This window comes from Lepidochelys kempii, chromosome 7, assembly GCF_965140265.1.
Source record: "Lepidochelys kempii isolate rLepKem1 chromosome 7, rLepKem1.hap2, whole genome shotgun sequence".
Classification (NCBI taxonomy): Eukaryota; Metazoa; Chordata; order Testudines; family Cheloniidae; genus Lepidochelys; species Lepidochelys kempii.
In genome coordinates this window covers 73,582,451-73,605,106 of record NC_133262.1, presented here as the reverse complement: position 1 = coordinate 73,605,106, position 22,656 = coordinate 73,582,451, and the positions used below count along the sequence as shown (strand labels likewise).

Sequence of the window (22,656 nt, the reverse complement as noted above, 5' to 3'; positions counted from 1 at the left end):
AAAAACTTTAAGCTTGACGAATTTAAGCTTGTTCATCAGATGAGGCCATAGACTATCACAGAGACAGCCTGGTTTTCAAAAAATGACCGACACCAGGGAGTGCTCTCCAAATCATAACACAAACAATGAAACTATTTTTTTTTTGTATGTGGGGAAAAGGGAGATACCAGCTCAGGCACAGAAACTGGGAACAGAAGCATGAGCCCTTTGATCTCCAGTAGGATGATCTGAACAGATTGCTCAAACATGAAAAAAACAAGCTGTTGATACTAAGGACCTTCCCTTACTACTCCCTCAAGTCTCCCTCCCTTATTTCTCAATGTAGCATGAGTCTGGTAGGAGGAAAGAACAAGAAAATTCAAGTTTTTTGGTTCGGAGCTCAAAATTTGAACCTAGATTCATAAATTTTAAGTCCAGTAGTGACCATTTAAATGGACCTCCTGTGTAGCACAGGCCACAGAATTTTACCCAGAACATTTTGCCTCGAGTCCAATAACTTGCAGCTGAATCAGGTAATTCAAGAGATTAAGAATCTTAAGGATATCATAATTAGGTTACAACAATTAAAAATTAAGTAGACTTAAGCCTTGAAATCTTATCAAATCCAGAAGAATATTGCTTACCTGCATTAGTGCTCAACTGGGTGTCCTGGGAAAAATTCTCATTGCCATCAGAACTGGACTGAAATGAGGAAGATGGTGCTGTTCTATTTCGTTTTTTGTTAGATTTCCTTTCTGCTAACTGCCAGTCATCTTCATCATCCTCACTTTCACTCAAGTCATCAAACCCAAAGTATTTAATTTTATAATTGGAGCGTCCAGAGCTTTTAGAGCCTCCTTCATCTCCCCCACCCTCATCATGGTCTTCAAACCCAAAAAACTCCAGTTTGACATCCTTTTTGGATTTTGTATTGCTAGGTCGAAACCTAGTTGTAGTCTTGGTAGTAGCAATGTCTGCTTTCTTTCTTAGACGTCCAGCCTCTCCCAAGTCAGTAGGAGCTGCTGTAGTGAATTCGTCAATACGTTCCATTGTATCCTGTATAGTAACATTACAAACTGACAAGCAAGATGGATGGAGAACAGTGTAGTCTCTAGTACGCCCAACTGTCCCTCTAAAACTGGTCCCACTACTCAAAACAGCTTTTCTTGCTGGGTTCACACCATCATTATTTGATTCATTATTTGCTTTGGATAAAGACTGACTACTGCCATCCATTAGCTTATCAAAATTTGTTGTCCCCTGTTTTGCCTTGTTGGATCTACAATATGTCCTGCAGTTGCTTGGCCTAAGAACAGTTTGCACAAGTTCTTCACTAATGGCTTCCTTTGGATTTTCCATATCTTCTTTATCAAACTCTTCATCCTTGTTCTTAATTTCTGAGAAATGTTCACTATCAAAATCTAACATATACTCTCCAGTTGTGGAGTCTTCAACTTCATCCTCCCATTCATACAAATGAGTTCTTAATGGCCCCTTAGTCTGAGATATTTCTGATAGAGAGTCTGAGCTTTTCCCAATACGGGAGTCCCAAGAGTCAAGAAAGTCCTTGGTTTCTATGTTGTACCCAGAAATGTCTGTGGTTTCAGCATTGGTTTCACTACTGTCTTCGGCATTCTTGTAGATGAAGTGACTGTTCTTATTATCGTCACTAAAATTCTGTATTTTATCTACAAAAAAAAGAGGGAAATTAATATAAGTAATACAAATAGAGCCATGTTATAACCATCAACTCCAATACTACCTTAAATCAGACTTGTCTCAGTTCAACAGAGAGAATTCTCAATGCTCACTGGCACATAAAAAAAGTAATAGTCTCAATGAAATTATCCAAAAATTGATTTGTAAGAATTTAAAGCAAACTTAAGATTTAAAATATATTTCAGAACTTAAACATACATATATACAAACTTTTCCGTTTTTCTGCAGCAAAATCCTTTCCCCATGACACTGATCTAATGAGCAGTTTCCTAATAGAATAATTTTGCCAACTTCAAGGTTAGCTCTCTGCCTAAGGCTCTTGTAATTAAAACAATGTTTAAAAATCCTCTTTGTAACTACTCAACCATTTCTACAACCTAAAGAAAAAAAGGAAAATCAGTAATAAATCAAGTTAAACACAGTTAACGATGAATGCTCAATCTCACTATTTTAAATTAAACTAAACTCAAACATTAGAAACAGAATTTCATTTACAGTAGAACCTCAGAATTACAAACACCAGAGTTATGAACTGACGAGTCAACAACACACCTCATTTGGAACCGGAAGTACATAATCAGGGAGCAGCAGAGACAAAAAAGGAAAATACAGTACAGTGCTATATTAAACAAACTGCTAAAAAATAAATAAACAAAAGGAAAGCAGCATTTTTCTTCTGCATATTAAAGTTTCAAAGCTGTATTAAGTCAATGTTCAGTTGTAAACTTTTGAAAGAAACACCATCATGTTTTGTTCAGAGTTAAGAACAAGCTCCATTCCAGAGGTGTTCGTACCAGAGGTTCTACTGTCGAATCAACTTAGTTTTGCACATGAACATGTTTCTGTCCATATACCACTGAACTATCTTATGAAGATAAATAAGGGATTAAGAGTAGAGAAAGGGAACAATCCTAGAGGAGTTTCTAACAATGTTACAAAAAACCACCTTCATCCAACTCCATGAAGATAAACAAGAGAAGATTCATAATTTGTTCTTCAGAAGTTTAAACTTTGATTATAGGAATTCACCTCTATGTATCTTGAAGAGAATTTAAAATACATGAGAAGATATGTTGGGTCCTAGACTTAACACTGACCAGATGACACTATTCAAAACACACACAAACAGTCTTTGTCTACACTGAATGTTGAGGTGTGACAAATTTTGTATTAGTTAACATCTTGTTTATGATACATGCTCTCTGAAGTGTGGACAAGCTCTATGTATGGTAAAGCCGAGCAAAATGAGGCTCCAATCGTGGCTGTAGCCTTTAAGTGATATTGTAATGAAGTGGGAGAAGAAAGAAAGTTACTTTTGGTTAAAGAACTGCCAAGTTATAATTATAGTAGGGCACCTGTGGCCATAATCTTCCTAATATACTATTTCCCCTCCTCCTCCCAGTTTGATCAAATACAAGCTTTCACTTTATAATACAATAGCATACACATAACTGCAGTTAATTCAAATTCTGATAGAAGCGATACTTAGTATATTAAATGCCTTTAGATTTCAAGTTCTATAGAAGAACATTCATAATTTTGTTTCTACACTCCTCTGAGAAATGTATTCTCTCCATTTTACAGTCTGTGAAGCTGAAACATGAGTTGCCTAGAGTAGTACTGGACATATGAACAGGATGCACTCTATGCCCCAGAACTATACATTTGAAAGCTTCCGGAGCAGGTCCATATTTTACTGAAACCCTTGTTTTCTGAAGATTTGCAGTGTTCTTTCAGTCACCGTGAGAAAACTGTGATCGCACTATAAAAATCAGTATTCAGCCAGCTTCTCACTCCTGGTTACTTTAACATAAAATTAACCTAAGGAGCTGATGAAGATGCTGGAACAAAATTGTGGGCATGGCAAGGTTTTGCTTCAAAGGGGATGATGAGCATTAACAAGGGTGGGGACAAAGGAGTAAATCTGGGCAGCTGCAAGCAAGAGGGGGGCATATTGCAAGGAGCAAGAGGAAATGAGACAACACGGCACAGAAGAGGAACAAAACAACAGTATTAAAACCTTTGTACATTTTCTACTTTTGAATTAATCTACTATTTATGGTGCACTGCTCCATATTTTGGATTTAGACTATGATAAAGGTCACCTAGTTGAAAAGAGGTCTGAACTGTGCAATAGTGTTAACTAACCACAGTGCCATAAGACTAAAGTAGCCTAGATTGTGATTAAACTAAACCCACTTGAATTCCTATTAAAAATCCAAGATATTCATAGAATAAAAATCAAACTTTTAAAATACTCTTGTAAAAAATTCAGGTCAACTGGACTTTCCTTAAAAGATTAGTATTAAATCTGCTCAAATGAAAGATATAAGAAATCTATAGTTTGATGTATGTGGAGCTCTCTTTGGACTTCAGGGTTTCCAATGACGAACACAGATGTAGTAAAGGCAGGGTCCACCTTATATCTTCATACACTGCTTCCAACCACTCGTCTTCAGCTTGTCTTTCCCTTCATACATCCTTTGTAAAATACTGTCAACTTAAAAAGAAATTTATCATTTCTCTCTGATTTCAATGATACTTGCAGTATAAGATTAAGAAGAAGGTATTTTCTAGAAAGATTTGTTGTTAATTCTCAAGTCACTGATGAATTCTGATGCTCTTAGCATATAAGTGGGTCAAAGCTTCTGGTTCTTCTGTGGGGACGGAAGGGTTGTTTTAAGTGAAACCTTAACTTTGGTTTTACAGGTTTTCCAAAGCTGAATTTTTCAAGGTGTTTTTCCAAGAAGAAAAGTAGTATATCTGCTCAACCTTACTTCAACTTTAAGTTGCTTGAGAACTTCATTTTTAAGTGTTTGAATTGATCAATGATAGAAAACCTCCTAGTCCTTACCTAGATGGTCTAGACCAGCATTTCTCAAACTGGGGTCTGTGGACCCCTGGGAATCCCTGAGGGACTCCAAGGGGTTCACAGGCCTCACTGAACAACTCCTCCCCCTCCCTATATCTCCCGGAGGCTACTGAAGCCAAACCGGGAGATCTTTAGGCACCGTAAGTCCAGTCGGGTTAAGGTAGGCTCCCTACCTGCCCTGGCTCCGTGCCACTCCCAGAAACATGCCCCTGCAGCTCCTGGGGGGCACAAAATCTCTGCACACTGTCCCCGCCCCAGTGCCGACTCTGCAGCTCCCATTGGCCAAGAACTGCAGCCAATGGGAGCTGCGGGAGCATGGAGACCCCCTGATCCTTCCGCTTAGGAGCTGCTGCCAGAGAGATGTGCCAGTGGCTTCCAGGAGCCACCCAAGATAAGCACATTCCAGCTGGAGCCTGCACCCTCTACCACACCCCGACCCCAACTCCCTCCCAGAGCCTGCACCCCCTCCTGCAGCCAAACTCCCTCCGAGTCCTCACCCTACACCCCAATCGCCTGCCCCAGCCTAGGAAAGTGAGTGAGGGTTGGGCAGAGTGAGTGACTGAGGAAGGGGGGATGCAGTGAGTTGGAAGAGGTGGGGTGAGGACGGGGTTTTGGGGGAAAGGGTGGAGTGGGGGCGGGGCCTGGAGCTGAGCAGAGGGGCTTGAGGGTCCCTGAAAATTTTTAAATCAAAATGGGGGTCCTTGAGTTGCTAAAGGTTGAGAACCGCAGGTCTAGACCACATGGTCGTGTAAAGTTAAAATGTTTGCATTTTGTAAATTAGAAACAAAGAAAATATTTATGACAAGCAGACAAAGGGGTAGCTAATAAAAGAGGCAGGAATTAGTACATTACATATTTGTAATAAGTACTGAAAAAATTTCAGAACTAAACTTCCAAGATGGGGGTCCTCAACCAAAAGCATTCTTTCCTCCAGAGCCATACAAAACTAGGGACTCAATGTGAGATTTCCTGTAAGCCATGGGTGCTGTTTTAAACACACACTCTGGCTAGTGGGAAGGCACTGTTTTCACCCCCCTCCCCAACAGAAGGGGGATGCACTGTTTCCACTACCACCCCCTCGTTTCCCTGCCAGGAGAGGAGCACAAGCTTGGCCGGCCAGGAAAGCCGCCACCTGCAACGAAGCTGCCTAGCTACCTCTGGAACCTGGCCTGGAGCATGAACTGCTGGAGCCAGAGTTGCGCTTAGTTCAGAGTTACAAACATTTCAGAATTATGTACAAGCTCCATTCCTGAGGTGTCTGAGGTTCTACTGTACTTTCCAGATAGGAAGAGTAACTTCAGATAGGCCTCAGATTTCAGAGCACAGGCTCTCAACATGAAGCCTCCCCCACCCTAATATTAATTAAAAGGAATTCCCCAAAGAGGTTTTCTTGTAAGTGGCTCCTCACCTTGGTACACCAGAGCCTGCCCGTGATCCCATCCTAACTGCTGCAAAGACCATTTTTTCCACATCACTGGAAAGACAGAGAGCCACCGCAATTATATTTAGACAGTTCTGTATTATAGCATTTTTACTCATGGGATAGTCACTGACAGCTATATTCTGCCACCTGTTGGTTAAGGTTGCTCAACACTTCCCATTAGAAGACCTTGTTTTCAGTTTACTCCTGGGGGGGAATTCTGCACCATTGTACGCACGCAGAATTCATGTTTCCTGCAGATTTCTTTGCTTCCCCGCAGAAAAATGACTTCTAACAAGGAAGCAAAGGGAAGCTGCGAAAGCGGTCACACGCCCCTTCCCAGCAGTGCGGGCATGTCGTTTTGCACACCTACTGCAGCCGGTAGAGAGGTAAACCACTGCGGAGTCCCTGCACCTGAACCACTCTGATGAGCCCCCCGTACTCCCACTCCACCACACACCACTCCCCCAGCACCCAGAGCCCTCCAATGAGCCCCAGATATCCAGACTCCCCCTGCTGAGCCCCAGCCACCTTCACTGGACCCCCCTGCCAAGTGCTATTCCCCTTGCACTGAGGAACCCCCCCCCCCATAAGCCCCTGTGCATCCAGATCCCCCATACACCCAGAACCGCCACTATGCTGCCTGCACCCAGATTACCCCACACAGAACCCTCTCACTCCATACCTGGATCCCCGCACCCTAAGCCTCTCCACACTTGGATCCTGCCAGGCTGAGCCTGCCTGACTCCTGTATAAGGAGCCAGGGCTGGGCTTGCGCGTGACACTCTGAACTCTTGCTTGCTATCTTGGTTGGCCTGGCGGTGCACGGTCCCAAGGTGTTTTTGGGGAGGCCCAGCCCTTGCACTGTGTCAAAGTTGAGTGCAGCCTCACTGCCAAGTCTGTGTCTGGAGGAGGGGCTGCAGGGTGATCACCCACCTCCATGCAGCCAGTGGTCTGTGCTCCCCACTGCCACGCTGGAGCTTCCATATTGATTTATTGACAAAATATGCAGAAATTTGCAGAATTTTAAAATATTGTGTGCAGCATTTTTTTTTAAACAGAATTTTTAATTTTTTGGAGCAGAATTCCCTCAGGACTATCAGTTGCTCCTAACTTGCCAAACTTTAGCCATTCAAGCTGAAATCTGCAAGGGTGGGGGTATGTCTCTGGCTGAATATTTCTGAAAGTTTTGGCAAATAATTTAGACATGACAGATAATGAGATTAGTAGCATATACATGGTTTTGTCCATGTTAAAAAAATATGTACAGCCGTTTTGTTCAGAAACCGTAGTAGCTTCATGCTTTTGGACGAGGACTTGAAATCTGACAAGGGAGTATCTCCGGAGTCAAGGAGTACATTTTGTTATTCTCATAACTGCCATAAATGATCCTTATGGGGGGAAAAACCGATATATGCTTAGTAGAATCTTGATAAGAGTTTGGAAGCAAAACTCAAAAAAATCCATCTGCAATGACCACACAGCTCTTGCATACCGATCAGATTACACAAGCATCACCGCTAGAGTGACTGGGCATACTATATACTGGCGATGCACAGGCTGAGCAGGATTATCCTCACAATTGTTGCTCCCAACTGTGGACTACTGTGGCACCAGAGACAGGAAGTGGGGGCAAGAAGACTCACCTGGGCTCTAATGCTTTCCCTACTGGTGCCCAGACATCAAGGAGGCAGAAGAAGCCTGAACTGAATGCCAAGAGGACAAGATCTAGGCCTGAGGGAAGATGGGGTTTGTGTGTGAACAGTGCTGGTGGGAGTATGTTGGGACAATGAGCTTAAGGCCAGAAGTAGAGAAGACTGATCAGATGAGAAATAGAAGGGAGCGGGGTAGAGAACTGGGTTAGGCTGGAGGGGATGAGAGCACAAGAGTCTGGAACGGAACTTAAGATCTCACTATTCCACTGCTGTCAGCAAATATCTATGTAACCCACTAGCAAAGTGTCTCTCTCACCCCCTTCTTGTGCTGGTCCAATTTACAATTACTATCAATGACTCCATTAGCTCAACCAGCCGAGATGTGTGTGGTGGATCCAAAGGTTCCACACCTGCTGATGACTCAGCTGTATGTCAATGGAGCTCACATATCTACATAATGAAACTTGCTATTTCAGTTTGCTTTTTCATCATGGAATTTGATATTTCAGTTTGCTTTTTCTAAAGGTTAGGATACTATACACAAAATTTATATTAAAAGAATATTAAGGTCACAAAGTCAAGCATTCAAAAATTAAGAAAAGCCAGAATTAAGGCTGCTGTGCAACTTGTGACCCTAGTCTCTGATCTAAAGAGGTGCAGATTACTCACTGCAAGAACTGTTCAGAGAGCTGCGCTTTCAACATTTAAAAAAAGAAGAAGAGCAATAGCATGCTAAATACTCTGAAAAAAAATCATGTCCTTGGCTCAAATTGGTGGAAACTTGACTTGAGTCTTCGTGCCTCAGATCCCCGTTGTAAAATGGCACTAGCATCAAACTTGACTGTAGTGGAAATAATTTAATGTTTGTGAAGCACTTGATCATTACAGTAGTGAGTGCCTCAGAAAAGCCTATGAGAAAAATCAATTGTTTTGTATTCAGGGGAGGCCTGAGTGGTGTGCAGTCTGTAAAAGCATAGAAAAGAGATGTGAGCATGTTAATTAAACACCACAATAATCCATACATATACAAGGGTTGAATTATGGTTGCACAAGCAACTTTAATTCTAGCATTTTCTAACTTTCCAGTGCTTGATTTGCAACCTTAACATTCTCTCAATTTAGCGGGGTGTGTGACTCAAAGAAATAAATTAAGTGCTTAGAATTAGCAAGTCTTGTCTTAAAAAATGATATTTAACATAACCCTGATTTAGCCCTCATCCACATTTCTGGGGTAATATTGTATCCAATGAACATATATGTAGCTGTGTCTCATGAACTAGTGCCCCTCAACCATGCTATTTTGGGGGACAGTCATATAGGTACAGGTACACAGTTGGCCAAAAAATAATCTAATTTAGCATAAAACATTTTTTCCTGTATCAAAGAAGTATGTGGGATTCCAATGAACCCAAAGATGTTCTGTTATCCTGTATTTTTAGTAATTCTATGTACACATTTACTGATAGGGAGTATCTTATATTGTAATAGTTAGCATATGCTAAATTGACAATAGATTGCAATGACAGTGGCTGCTACATAAAGCAAGGTAGAAGGTATTCCACAGACGCTGATCCTTTGAAGTCTGGTCTTGTTAGGTATGAAAACAGATGGTTTTATTGGCCTAACGTTCTTGAGGGGATTTTCTGTCTAACTGTTATGCTCCAAACATTGCAGACTCAAGAGGCACTTGAGTGGATTGTGTGTGTTGTGCAATCTAAGATGGCGAACAGGCACAACATTCTGCTTCTGACCTTATAAAAGTGATTTGCAAGTCTCAACGTATGTTGCCGTATGTTGAAAACATATTAGATGATAGTGACTTTGTGCCAGATCATGTCAAGAGTTGCTCTGAGAAGGAAGACTATAATTCCATTGATTGCTCATCAAGTTTGTTTTCAGACAATGAGGAGTCCGCGTTTAGCCCTGTTAAAGAACTGGAATAACCATAGCTGGGAATAACTTCACCAGTATTCAGCTTGCTGAAGATCTACTCAACGAAAGTTTAACCTATGCAGGAACAATCCAATAAAAAAAGCCAGATATACCCAGTAAGATGCAACCTCATCACAGCAGGGAAAAACTCATCAGTGTTTGGTTTTCCTTGGCCACTCACTCTGGTTTCCTAAATTCCAAAGGACAAAAATCGGTAATTATGCATTTGACAATGCATCATGCCAAGACTACAGGAGACAAAAACCCCACAATTCTCCACTACAATGACATTAAAAGTGGTCTTGATAACATTGATCATCTTGCAAGGATGTATTCCTGCAGATGCAAGGGAAGTAGATGGTTCTTTTCTTCAACATGCTTGATGTTGCTGACATTACCAGGTTTCATAATTTGGGTCAGCAACAACCCTGCCTGGCATCATATTCGATCAAGACAAAGAAGCAGCTTGTTCCTGTCTATCAAGGAGAATGACTTTAGATGCACATATAAAGAGAAGAACCCTTTATATCCATCTTCTCACCATGCCCATCAAAGCAGCACTTTCTTCCTTTGGCTACCATCGAAAGCCAGACACCATGGTAAGGTTAATCCTGTCTCGCATATCCTTTTCATTAACAAACTAGGGAAATACAACCTAGATGGTGTTACCAGATTTGCCAGTTACTTTGGGGTACGCTCATTTATTAGGGTTACTCCTCCGGGGGGGGGAAGGGGGGTCCTGTAATTATATCAATGTACTCCTGTCACTTGTGTTTTCATATGGAGCTCTACTTCTCCCTTCTGCAAGTCTCCTCTCAATGGAGCTATCTTGCAAGACTTAGGTTCCCCAGGGATGGTTTCCTCCAGGCCCAGAATGAACGAACGAACGAAGCAACCAGCTTAAACATAAAAGTTACTGAATAATAGTGATAACCACACAAGGAGAGCCTAAACATACATAACAGTTACATTATTAAAAGGTTACAAAAGTCATATATAGAAAACTATACCTACCTGCGGTAGAAAAGAAAACAGAAAGAGAGAGAAAGCATGCTGGGATCTCACCACTCCGTGAAACTTCAACTTTCAGGATTCCCAGGTGATGGTGGTAGCTCAGGGTTCTAAGCACTGGAGACAGGCAGAGCCCCCAGCACGATCAGACAGGAGAAGACGAAATCCCAGTGGAACTAATGCAGAGTTGGATCCATGCATCAGAACACTTACTTGAGCATGGGCAGGGGTTTTTTGTAGGGAAACATCAATGGTTCAAGGGAGAACACTAGATTTGTTTTTTGGGAAACTGACGACTCAAGGGTTTTCTGTAGGCTAGAATAGGGGTGGCCAACCTGTGGGTCCAGAGCCATATGTGGCTCTTCAGAAGTTAATATGTGGATCCTTGTATAGGCGCCGACTCCAGGGCTGGAGCTACAGGCGCCAACTTTCCAATGCGTTGGGAGGGTGCTCACTGCTCAACCCCTGGCTCTGCCACAGGCCCTGCCCCCACTCCACCCCCTCCCCAGAGCCTGCCATGCCCTCGCTCCTCTCCCTCCCCTGCCAGAGCCTCCTGCACACCACAAAACAGCTGATCGGAGGGTGGGGGGAGGCGCTGATTGGCAGGACAGCCAGTGGGCAGGAGGCGCTGGGAGCAGGCCAATGCTCAAACCACTGAGCTATCCCTCCCCCCCAACCAAGTTGGTAACAGGGGAGTGAGTTTGTAAGGGAAATTTAGGGAATGGTGCGGTGGGGAGGGCCCTCCCACTCGAATTTTTTTTTTCCCTTAACAGGAACTTAGGAGGGAAGGATATGACAGCTACAGAGGCACCACAGCAGTAGTGACCAGAAGAATGGAAGAGACAGTGAAGATGACTGGATGCAGAGGCTACACGGCGTGCATTCTGTTGAGTTCAGAGAAGGATTTTGAGTGGATAATGAAGGAAAGAAAAGAGAAGGCTGAAGGAAAAACCTGAGACTTGCAGATGAACACTGGACAAGAGAACTATAAGGGTGAACTGCTGGATGAAGAAAGTGGCCTGGGGAAGCATATGATAAGAACAAGACAGAGGAAGTGACCAGCTAGTGAATGAGAAATATATCTGAGGAAGAGGTTTGTCAAGTTGGAAGATGAAGAGGAGAGGTAGGCAGCAACAGAAGATGATAGAACAAGGAAAAAGGAAAGAGCAGCTAGTCCTAGAAGAAGCAGGGAAGAGAATGGAGATAGCCAAAGTTCAGAGTCCTGAAAGAATAGAGGATGACTCTCAGAAGACTACAAGTAAGAACAGAACAGAAGACAAGATGACTTGCAATCAGAAAGAGCAGAAGGAGGAAGGCCTGAGAATCGTACCAACACCAAGAAAAGTCTGATCTCTATGACTGCAGACTCCCAGGACAGGCAAATCTGTCACCAGAGTTGATTCTGAGAACAGATGGGTGTGTTATCAAGTGGAAGCTAATATATAGGATGTGACCCTGAGGCTGAAGACCATCCTAATGGGAACAGGAAAGAATTCACAGACGGTTTCAGAGTAACAGCCATGTTAGTCTGTATTCGCAAAAAGAAAAGGAGTTGAAGTGAGCTGTAGCTCATGAAAGCTTATGCTCAAATAAACTGGTTAGTCTCTAAGGTGCTACAAGTACTCCTTTTCAATTCACAGACGGTTGTTCATGTGGGAACAATGACACTGCTGGAGTCTCACCAGGATGCATCAAGGGAGACTATGCCAGGCTGGAGTACATACTTAAAAGAAATGGAGGCTCAGATCTTCACTGGAATTCTACCTGTTTCTAGAACAAGTGAACAAAGATGGAGACAATATTATGAAGATCAACAGATGGCTCGGGCACTGGTGCTAGAAGATGGGCTTTGAGATGTTTAACGACTTGGAGGCATTCACGGACGGAGGACTGCTCTCATGGATGGACTCAACCTGAGTTGGGAGGGTTAACAGACTTCTGTGAGGTAGATTGACCCAACTGATTAAAAGGAATTCAGGAGAGATGATTGAGAGATGCTCATGTAATCTCTATGCCAGATTCGAATACTGAGCAGGAAGAATATCAAGTAAGAGAGGATACAAAAACAGAGGAAGCAACAGAGGATAGGCAAATGGACAACAAGAGGAAAGATAGTGCCAATATCAGTTTCAGAGTAACAGCCGTATTAGTCTGTATTCGCAAAAAGAAAAAAGAAAAGGAGTACTTGTGGCACGTTAGAGACTAACCAATTTATTTGAGCATAAGCTTTCGTGAGTTTGCAAATTGGATACAGTTAACTTAGGCTTGAATAGAGACTGGGAGTGGCTAAGTCATTATGCAAGGTAACCTATTTCCCCTTGATTTTTCTTGTTAAACCCTGGATTTGTGCTGGAAATGGCCCAACTTGATTATCATACACATTGTAAGGAGAGTGGTCACTTTAGATAAGCTATTGCCAGCAGGAGAGTGGGGTGGGGGGAGGTATTTTTTCATGCTGTGTGTGTATAAAAATCTTCTACACTTTCCACAGGATGCATCCGCTGAAGTGAGCTGTAGCTCATGAAAGCTTATGCTCAAATAAATTGGTTAGTCTCTAAGGTGCCACAAGTACTCCTTTTCTTTTTGCCAATATCAGTGATAGTAACAATCAACTAGGCAATACTGGCAGTAAAATGTACCTAATCTGGCGAGGAATCTGGGTGAGAAGAAGCACAAACTAAAATGGCTGTTCATTGGGAGAAACCTGGGTAACAAAATGAAGGCATTAGAACTACTGCTGCATGAAGTGAAACCAAACAACAGAAACATGGTAGAATAGTAATCATGCTTGGAATACAGGTACTGAAGGATATGTGTTGTTCTGAAATGAGACAAAAGGTAAAAGTGCTGAAATAGCATTGTATATTAATGATGAGGTAGACTGTGGGAAAAAAAAACAATCCATTTGGGTCAAAATCACTCTGGAGAAGAGTTGTAACACAGTTTCCACTGGGATAGTGCTTGAGGTCTGCTATAGACCCCCAAGATTGAAACTAAACACAGCTAGAGACCTTTTATATTTTTAATTAAATAAATAGTACCACAAATTGTGAAATTATGGAAGACTAATTTCCCAGATACAGATTGGAAGACAAATGCTACTAATAATGCTAGGGATCAGATATTCCTGGATGCGATAGTCAACAGACATCTTCACCAAATAAAAAGTCACCAAACCAACAAGAAGTGATAACAATACTAAATCTAAAATTCTAAGTAATGAGGACCTCATAAAAGAACTGATTGTTGAGGACAATCTTGGTTCAAATGAGCATGACCTATTCAGTTCGAACTAAATGGAGGAACAAACATAGATCTCAAGTAGGATCCTTGATTTCAAAAGTGCAAATTGAAAAAAGAAACAGTTAAAGGAATTTGTTAGGGAAGTTGTCTGGACTGAAGAACTCAAGGATCTCAATGTGGAGGAGGCTTGGATTTACATCAAAGTTGCACAAACTTTCTGGAGCCTGTATCCCAAACAAGAGGGTGGGAAATGGTAGGGAAGGGCTCGCAGACCAAACTGGTTGAACAAGCCTCTCAAACAGATTAAAAGAAATCAGAAAGCCTACAAGGAATAGAAGAAGGAATCTATTAGCAAGGAAAGCTACCTCTTGGAGGTCAGAAAGTGTAGGGGAAAGTGAGAACTGTCAAAAGACAAGCAGAGTTGGACCTAATGAAATTAAAACCAACAGTAAAAGTGTCTTTAGCCACACAAATAAAAAGCAAACGGGGGGGGGGGGGGGGGGGAGGTTGGAACTGGTAGGCACTAAGAACAGGGTGAAGATTAATGACAGTCTAGGTATGACCCAATACCTAAAATCAATACTTTGCTTCAGTTTTTAGTAATGGTAATGCGACGCTATGGGACAGTGGCAAAGATTTTTTTAATGAATCTGTAACATCTGGGGTTGTACCTTATGACTGGAGTACTGCAAACAATAACCAAATGAAAAATAGTAACCCAGGAAACTACAGACCTGTAAACTTGACTTCAAATGTATACCAGGTCTTAGAACAGATTTTGAAAGGGAGCACTTAATAAGACAGAGGTAAACAGTAATTGGGATAAAATATAATAAGATTTTACAGAAGGTAGATTGTGACAGACCAACCTGATCTCTTTCTTTGAGAAGACAGCTGGTTTTGTAGACAGACAGTATATGGAATCTACTTGGGTTTCAGTAGAGCAATTGATACAGTTCCACACAGGACATTTAGTTAAACTGAAGACCACAGGGTGTGATTTTGCACTACATATGCTTATGAATGTGAATATGATGTAACTGCAATATGCTTTATGCAAAAGATCCTTTGTAAGGTGTCATTACAAAGCTTATAATCTACTAAGTGTGTTCATCCTATTTGTTTGCAAGTATTATTTCTGTGTCTGAAGTTAGGAGAATAAGATATAAACTTGCATTAGTGACTAAACATATAAAATGGAAGCCATTAAGGGTGCTTCAGAAATCAATGAATTGTAAATGGCTCTGTTTACTTGCAAACTTTCCTGTGTACATGTGGGCCAGCCCAGGAAGAAGGGAGGCTGGGGTCTTACAGTGACATGTGACCATGTCACCTGATAATTAATTCCATCTTAAATCTGGTACTTTTCCATTTAGAAGGAAGGCTGGGGACTCAGAGACACAAAAGATTCCCGCCTTGTGCCAAAAGCTATAAAAGGGGATAGAGAAGGACAAAGGGAGGCCAGTCATGAGAAAGCCCCTGCTTAACACCTAAGATGTGTGCTGGAAATAACAAGGACTGTACTGGGGAAAGGATGGGGCCCAGACTAGGAATGAGTCTAGTCTGTGAAAGATGCTTATTAGAACATCTCTGAGGGAGAGATTTTACCTGTAATCAGTTTCTTAATGTATTAGGCTTAAACTTGCCTGTTTTTGCTTTATTTTGCTTGGTGACTTACTTTGGTCTGGCTGTTATTACTTGAAATCACTTAAATCCTACTTTTTATACTTAATAAAATCACTTTTGTTTATTAATGAACCCAAATAAGTGATTAATACCTGGCGGAGGAAACAGTTGTGCATATCGCTGTATCAGTGATATAGAGGGTGAACAATTTATGAGTTTACCCGGTATAAGCTTTATACAGAGTAAAACGGATTTGGATCCCATTGGAGGCTGGGTGTCTGGGTGCTGGAGCTAGGTGACCTGCTGAGCTGTTTTCAGTTAATTCTGAAGCTTTGGGAGCGTGGATCAGATCCTGGGTCTGTGTTGCAGCAGGCTAGCATGTTTGGCTCAACAAGACAGGGTTCTGGAGTCCCAAGATAGCAGGGAAAACGTGCTCAGAGGTGATCTCAGCACCGCAGGTGACAGTCCCAAGGGGATCTCTGGTGCCGAACCCGTCACACAGGGATTAATTAATATGAGAATTGAAAGGTAGGTAAGGAACTAGTTAAAGGGGAGATTACAACAGATCATGCTGAAAAGTGAACTGTCAGCCTGAAAGCAGGTTACTAGTGATGCTCCTCAAGGGTCAGTTTTTGGATCAAATCTTACTTAACATCTTCATTATTGTCCTTGGCATGAAAAGTGGGTGTGCGCTAATAATTTGTGGAGTACAAAGTTTGGAGGTTTTGCCAATACAGCATACAAGATCTGGATGATCTCGCAAACTGGAACAACAGAAATGTTCAGTAGTCCAAAGTGCCAGGTTATGCACCTCAGGACAAAGAAGAATTTTTGCTATAAGCTGGGGACTTACAATTGGAAGTGAGAGAGGAGGAGAAAGACCTAGATGTACTGATTGAACACAGGATGACTCAGCTGCAAATGTGATATGGCCATGAAAAAAATTACTGCAATCCTAGGAAGCATCAGGTGATGTATTCCCAGTAGAGATTGGGAAGTGTTATTACTCGGGCTGTCAAGCGATTAAAAAAATTATTCACGATGATTCAAGATTAAAAAAAAATCAATCCTCATTAATCACACTGTTAAACAATACTAGAACACCATTTATTTAAATATTTTTGGATGTTTTCTCTATTTTCAAATATAAGCTCAAGGCTGCGGGTTCTGGGCTTCAGCCCCCTGTGGAGCTGCAGGCTGGGGCTTCAGATCCCCCACTGCCAATGCCTCCCTTCTCACTCAGAGGTCTGCCATTAACACATTAAAAATGTGTTCATTCGATTTTCAGTTAATCACAGGCATTAACTGCGATTGACAGCTCTAATTATTACCATTAGACAGGGCACTGGAGATACCTCACCTAGAATACTATATGCAATTCTGGTCTCCCATGTTTAAGAAAGAAGAATTCAAACTGGAACAGGTGCAGAAAAGGGCCATTAGGATGATGAGAGGAATAGAGAACCGCTCTTAAAAAGAGAAGACTTAAGGAGCTTGGCACGTTTAGACTAACAAAAAAGGCAGAAGAGATATACGACTGTGCTCTGTAAATACATTAGAGCAGTGGTTCCCCAAACTGGGGTTCATGAACCCCTGGGGGTTCACCAAATGTTACAGGGGGTTCTCAAGAAAAAATTCCCTAATGGCAGATAGAGCTGTCCATAGGGACCCTGGACAGCACGAGGCCAGCAGCCCGGAGCCTTGGGGACTTCCAAGAGCTAAGCAGATCAAAGCAAGCACATCTATCACACTGAGGAGATTTAAACTTCAAGACTCCTTTTACGAAATAGAAAGGGAGGTGGATTTTTTTTGCTGTTTTTAAAATTAAATCGGCTGCTAGTGTTGTTTTTAAATTATTATGAAGAACAAGTTTAAGCTTTGTTGTAATGTGCATTGTTTGCCCGGACTGCTCAAGACCTGAATGCTTGGGTAGGAGGAACTCTGAATTGGCTTCATGATGTTTCACATTTGATACTCCTTGATGAAACATAGGAGTCAGAGGTGCCAGTACAGGGGAGAAAACGAGGGTCACATGCTGCCCCCACCTCAGCGGTGCCCCCCACAGTGGGCCCTCCCCTTTTTTCCCCCAGCAGCGCCCCACTACACCCCTTTTTTCTACTGGCAACTCTGACAGGAGTCTTGTCTTATAACAGACTTAATCAAAAGTGACACAAGCTACAAAAGTGAGATCTTGGAAGAGTTTTGCTATTTTCATAATATAATAAAAATACTGTAATAATAAATAATTAATAGTGTGTAATAAACATGTCATAAAAACAAATGTTATATTTCCAAGATCACTGCTTTTATAATTTATGTTGAGGTATGGGAGAAAATCCCTGGAAATATTCATTTTTAGGAAGGGGTTCATGAGACTTAACATTTTAGTGAAAGGGGTTCACGAGTTATTAAAGTTTGGGAACCACTGCATTAGAGGGACAAACACCAGGGAGGGAGAGGAGTTATTTAAGTTAAGAGCCATTGCTGGCACAAGAACAAATGGATACAAGCTGGCCATCAAAAAGTTTAGATTTGAAATTAGATGAAGGTTTCTATCCATCCCAGGAGTCAAGTACTGGAACAGCATTCCAAGGGAAGTAGGTTTTGCATCTGCTAACTGGCTTCAAACTGAGCTTGGTAAATTTAGGACCGTGATGGTATGAGGAGGTTGCCTACATTAAAATGTGGCCCATCCATGACTTTGAGTAGCAAATATCTCCAATAGCCAGAGACGAGGAGGGCTCTAAGTTACTACAGAGAACGCTTTCCCACATGTCTGGCTGGTGGGTCTAACTGATGACAGTATTTGGGATAGGGAAGGAATTTCCCCTCACATCAGACTGCCAGAAACCCTTGGGTTTGTTCACCTTTGTCTGAAGCAGGGGGCACAGGTTACTTGGTGGTTTGAACTACAGTAAATGGTGGATGCTCTGTAACTGGAAGTCTTTAAATCAAAGATTTGAGAACTTAAGTAACTCAGCCAAAGGTTATGGGCCTGTTACAGGAGTGGATGGGTGAAGTTCTGTAGCCTGTGACGCGCAGGTCAGACTAGATGATCATGATGGTCCCTTCTGGACTTTTAAAGCTATGAGCTCTCAAACAGGGCAACATGATTAAGGAATTTGATAATGGAAGCTTACACTATAAACATGTTTTAATTATTAATTTTTCCATACTTCACTACCCTTTAATTCCTCCTACTTATCCAGTTATTCTGCATTTGACAATTTTGTCAAAAGCCAAAGATGCAGAAACAGTTATGAGTACAAGAGCAAAAAGATGGTATATAAGAAATATCTGCAATTAAAAAGGAGTTCGAAAGCTAATGCATCACAGAAGTGAGGCAGCTTAGCTCTTAGCACGCATTTTAATATTTTTGAACACAAAAGCCATTCCCCTCTTTAGACCAGATACTGCATATTTGTGATCCACGTGTGGAAGGTCTATCCTGCAACACCAAGGTAAAGTACAGTAGTGCCTAGGAATCGCGAACAAGATCAGAATCCCATTGTGCTAGGCACTGTAGAAACAGAGTAAAAAGCAGTCTCTGACCAAATAAGCTTATAATCTAAATACACAAGGGGGCAAAGGATTGAGGAGGAAGGGCTATAACATACAAGCAAAATAAATGACTGTTGAGAAACTTCATGATAGTGCTATGTTTGTTGGTTTGGTTGAACAGTAATTAGCTAAACAAAGAGGAAGTGGGGGGGCGGGGTGGGGAGAGAGGTGATCATAGTGTGTGTGTTTTGGGAACAGTTAAAGCAAACAGCCAATCAATAAAGAGGAGAAAATGTCCTGGGAAAAGACTGTAAAAGGTACAGTGCAGCTACCTGTCATTCCTGCTAGCTGAGTTTCTGGGCAGTTCCTCTCAGCAGTCTTTGTCCCTGTGCTCACATGGCAGAGGCCCTGAGTTGGGGCGGGGCGCTCTCCCATGCATAATTCTGAGTCTCAGAGTGCTGGAGAAGAGGGAGGTCTCAGCTACCCGCCCACCATACATTCTGCAGCTGCTTCTCTCTGCTTCTGCTGGCTGAGTTTCAGGGTGGTCCCTTGGAAACAGTTTATCCCCAAGCTCACATTTCTAGGAGCCTCAAAATTTTTCTACAGTCATGCTTAATTCAGGATACAAGATAAATACCAATATTCAAACCACTTAAAAATTGTATTTTTATTTTTTTCTTCCTTATCCTCTTACAAGCATATTGCCCCATTGATCTACCTCTAAAATCACTCTGTAGTTTAAATCCTTGTTTTGCAGCTTGCAATCCTTCTTTCAGAAAACTGGCTTAGATCTAACCTGAGAATTTTAAGTGAAACTGATTGTGAAGATGACCTGGAGACTAAACTTTAGAGGTCAAGAAAGCAAAAAGCAGTTTAAGCTTCTCTAATCTACTCCAGTGTGACTCAACACGCATTGTGAGCAAATCATCCCTAGAAAAAATTGTTCCTTTTCAGTGACGCTGCAATCTTTAGTCTTCCTATTGAGAAAAGTATCCATAGGACAGTTGGCAAACTACTAGGAACAGGACTGAGATTAACTAAGACCAAAGAGCCAGTAACCAGTTGTTATGAATCTCAATTTGAATCAAACATTTAACCTGGAAAGTCTCTATTGCTGCTCCTGAGGCATTCAGACTCCTCATTTCTGACAACATTTTAAGATACCTTCCTGACCAGTGATTTTTAAATTAACAGTTTTTAAAGCAAATGTCGCTGTATAAATTTAACTCCGAGAATTTTTCACACATATGGTACATGGTCTTGGTAAGATTGGGAGCCAGAAACAAGTAGGAAACTTTGGAACATTTCCCACGTGTAAGTAAGCCTTCAGTAAGCATGCAATGTATAAGGACACAAGCTGCAAGTCAAAACTCTCAATTCATACATTAAGTCCTGCAAGGCAATAGATCTATGCTTCCAGATCAAGTGTACAAGAAGCATGTATTCATCCATACAAAACAGGAATTCCTGCATATCAGGAAAATAAGATGTACACCCTTAACTTGTAAGACTAAAGTCCTTGGGGCAGTTTAGCTTTTTGAAGTGTTACCTAAAAAGCCTATGGATGATTTCAGCTAAAGAAATTAATATGAAACCGTTAATCACAAATTAATATGGTTATTCATGTACAAGCTTATCAAAAGTCAAACAAGCAGATATTAAAAGGAGTTTTGTAAAAAAACAGTGCTAAAAACAGAAAACTAACAAAAGGCTGCCTGATCCCAGAAAAAGTAATGGAATATCAAGCTGATCTGTAACAGTTGACTTAGTTGCACATGCTCTTGATTCAGTGGCCAGCACACACACAGATGAGCAGTCCTATATGGCCTGTTGCTATAATCCATCAAAGCTCCACTATGGACATAATGGACTTTATCATCCCTAATTTCTCAGGCCTGAAGACATGAAAAAAGTCGGTTGTCAGTAAAAGAAACAAACAGGCAAAACATTCACGTTTACTTTTTTCAAGACAGGTTGACAGCCAATCCCAACTTCTAAAACCTTATTTTTATTAAAGGACGAAAGAAGAGGAGGTTGTTTTTGTTTTTAAAAGGGCAAGGGAAAACTGCTTTTCTGAACGTATCTTGTAAGGATACTCATCTCCCTAGTTCAAGACAGACAAGTATCCTAAGGTTATTTGGTCTTCAAGGACAGTATTAGCATGTTGGACTTGCAGCCATCTCTCCACCCTCCCCTTTCCTCACCCCAACTAGCAATCTGGAATAACTCTCTGAGTTTAACCCCTATCTTTGGAACTTTCTCTTCTGAAGGGAAGAAGGTGGGCCAGTGACAACCCTACAAGAGAATATCTTCAGAGAAACAAAGTAAGTTCTCCTCTACATATAACATCTGTGCAAGACTGTCACTTCTGTAAGGTCAGTTGCTTGGGGAATTTGCCAAAAAAGATAAACTGCACAAAGCAGCATAAGGGCAATGCCACAAAACAACATACTTCCTCATTCCCTACGTGTAGACTTAAAATACCTCCCAGCAATATCAAGATTGATGTATCCAAACAGGATGTATCCAAAAATACAATACTCCTCCACCCCCTGCCACAGTAAGTTTAGCTAACTCACATATGGGATATTCTGAAAGAAATAAAACTTTAGGAAGAAGGATATATTAGTTTCCACTGCTTCAGAAAAGAGATTCCACAGGAATTAAACTCTAAAGATGAGATTCCTCACTTGAAGCTCAATCAAAACACCACCACTTGATAAACATATGGAGTAAGAACCATATGGCTACACTGTACGTGTCAGATGGAAAAATCCAGTATTGCTCTTCAAATAGTGTGTGCCTTGTATGGACTTCCAATTTAAGGCCATCCATTCTCTGAGAAATAAAGGGCAATTGAGGAGTTTTCTGAAAACCGGATTTGGTGGATCTAAACAATGTTAAGGACCATGTATCCAAAGCATCCAGGAATATGATCTGGGGTGGGGGTGGGGAGAAGAGAAAGTTACAGGGAAGACTGCACGGTGCCCCAAGCTCGTGGATTCTTTTAAGGGCATAGCAGAGAGCATGGGGATAAAAAGCTCCTACTCTGTTTGACAAGTAGGTATAGACATGCTCCTAGTAGAGGTTGTCTATCAATTCATAGTTTGGTGCTTGCAGAAAGGGAGCTTAGGATCCTTCAAGCTTCTTATGGTGTTGACATGAAGCTCCCGTACATGGGCAACAAAGGCTTCTAGCAGTCTATCAGCCACTGATGTGAAAGCTAGTTTCCATATGAAGCCTTTCCCTTCTCTTCCTTTCAGGGAGCATTAAAGAGATAGGACAAAAATCCAAGAGGAGACTGATTTTCACCTTGAGACCCTGTGACAGGTTGGATCACAGAAACCCCATTGGGACTGCCAACTGACGTGCTGAGTACCTCTAAACCCGTTTTCCCTGGCAGCTTGTGACTTCAGTGCCCTGCCTGATTCGAGCCAGACACGCTAGCCTGCGACACAAACAGACCCAGGTCTGAACAACGTCCCCCAAAAGCTGCAGGCTTAACTGAAAACAGCTTAAGAAGGGTTCCTGTCTACAGCACTCAGATGCCCAGCTCTCAAAGGGGTCCAAACCCCAAATAAATCCGTTTTAAGCTGTATAAAGCTTACACAGGATAAACTCATAAATTGTTCGCCCTCTATAACACTGATAGAGAGATATGCACAGCTGTTTCCTCCCTCCGGTATTAATACACACTC

The 22,656-nt window shown here is 41.7% G+C and overlaps 1 protein-coding gene across 5 annotated transcripts in view; it reads right to left on the bottom strand.

Moving 5' to 3' along the window:
• WAPL (WAPL cohesin release factor) overlaps window positions 1-22,656 on the bottom strand; it is a 127,011-nt gene that overhangs the window by 65,215 nt on the left and 39,140 nt on the right. For all 5 annotated transcript variants that reach the window (XM_073353327.1, XM_073353329.1, XM_073353330.1 and 2 more), the window contains exon 3: window positions 624-1,667. In XM_073353327.1, the coding sequence (XP_073209428.1) occupies window positions 624-1,667 (1,044 nt within the window). The remainder of the gene's footprint in view (window positions 1-623; window positions 1,668-22,656) is intronic.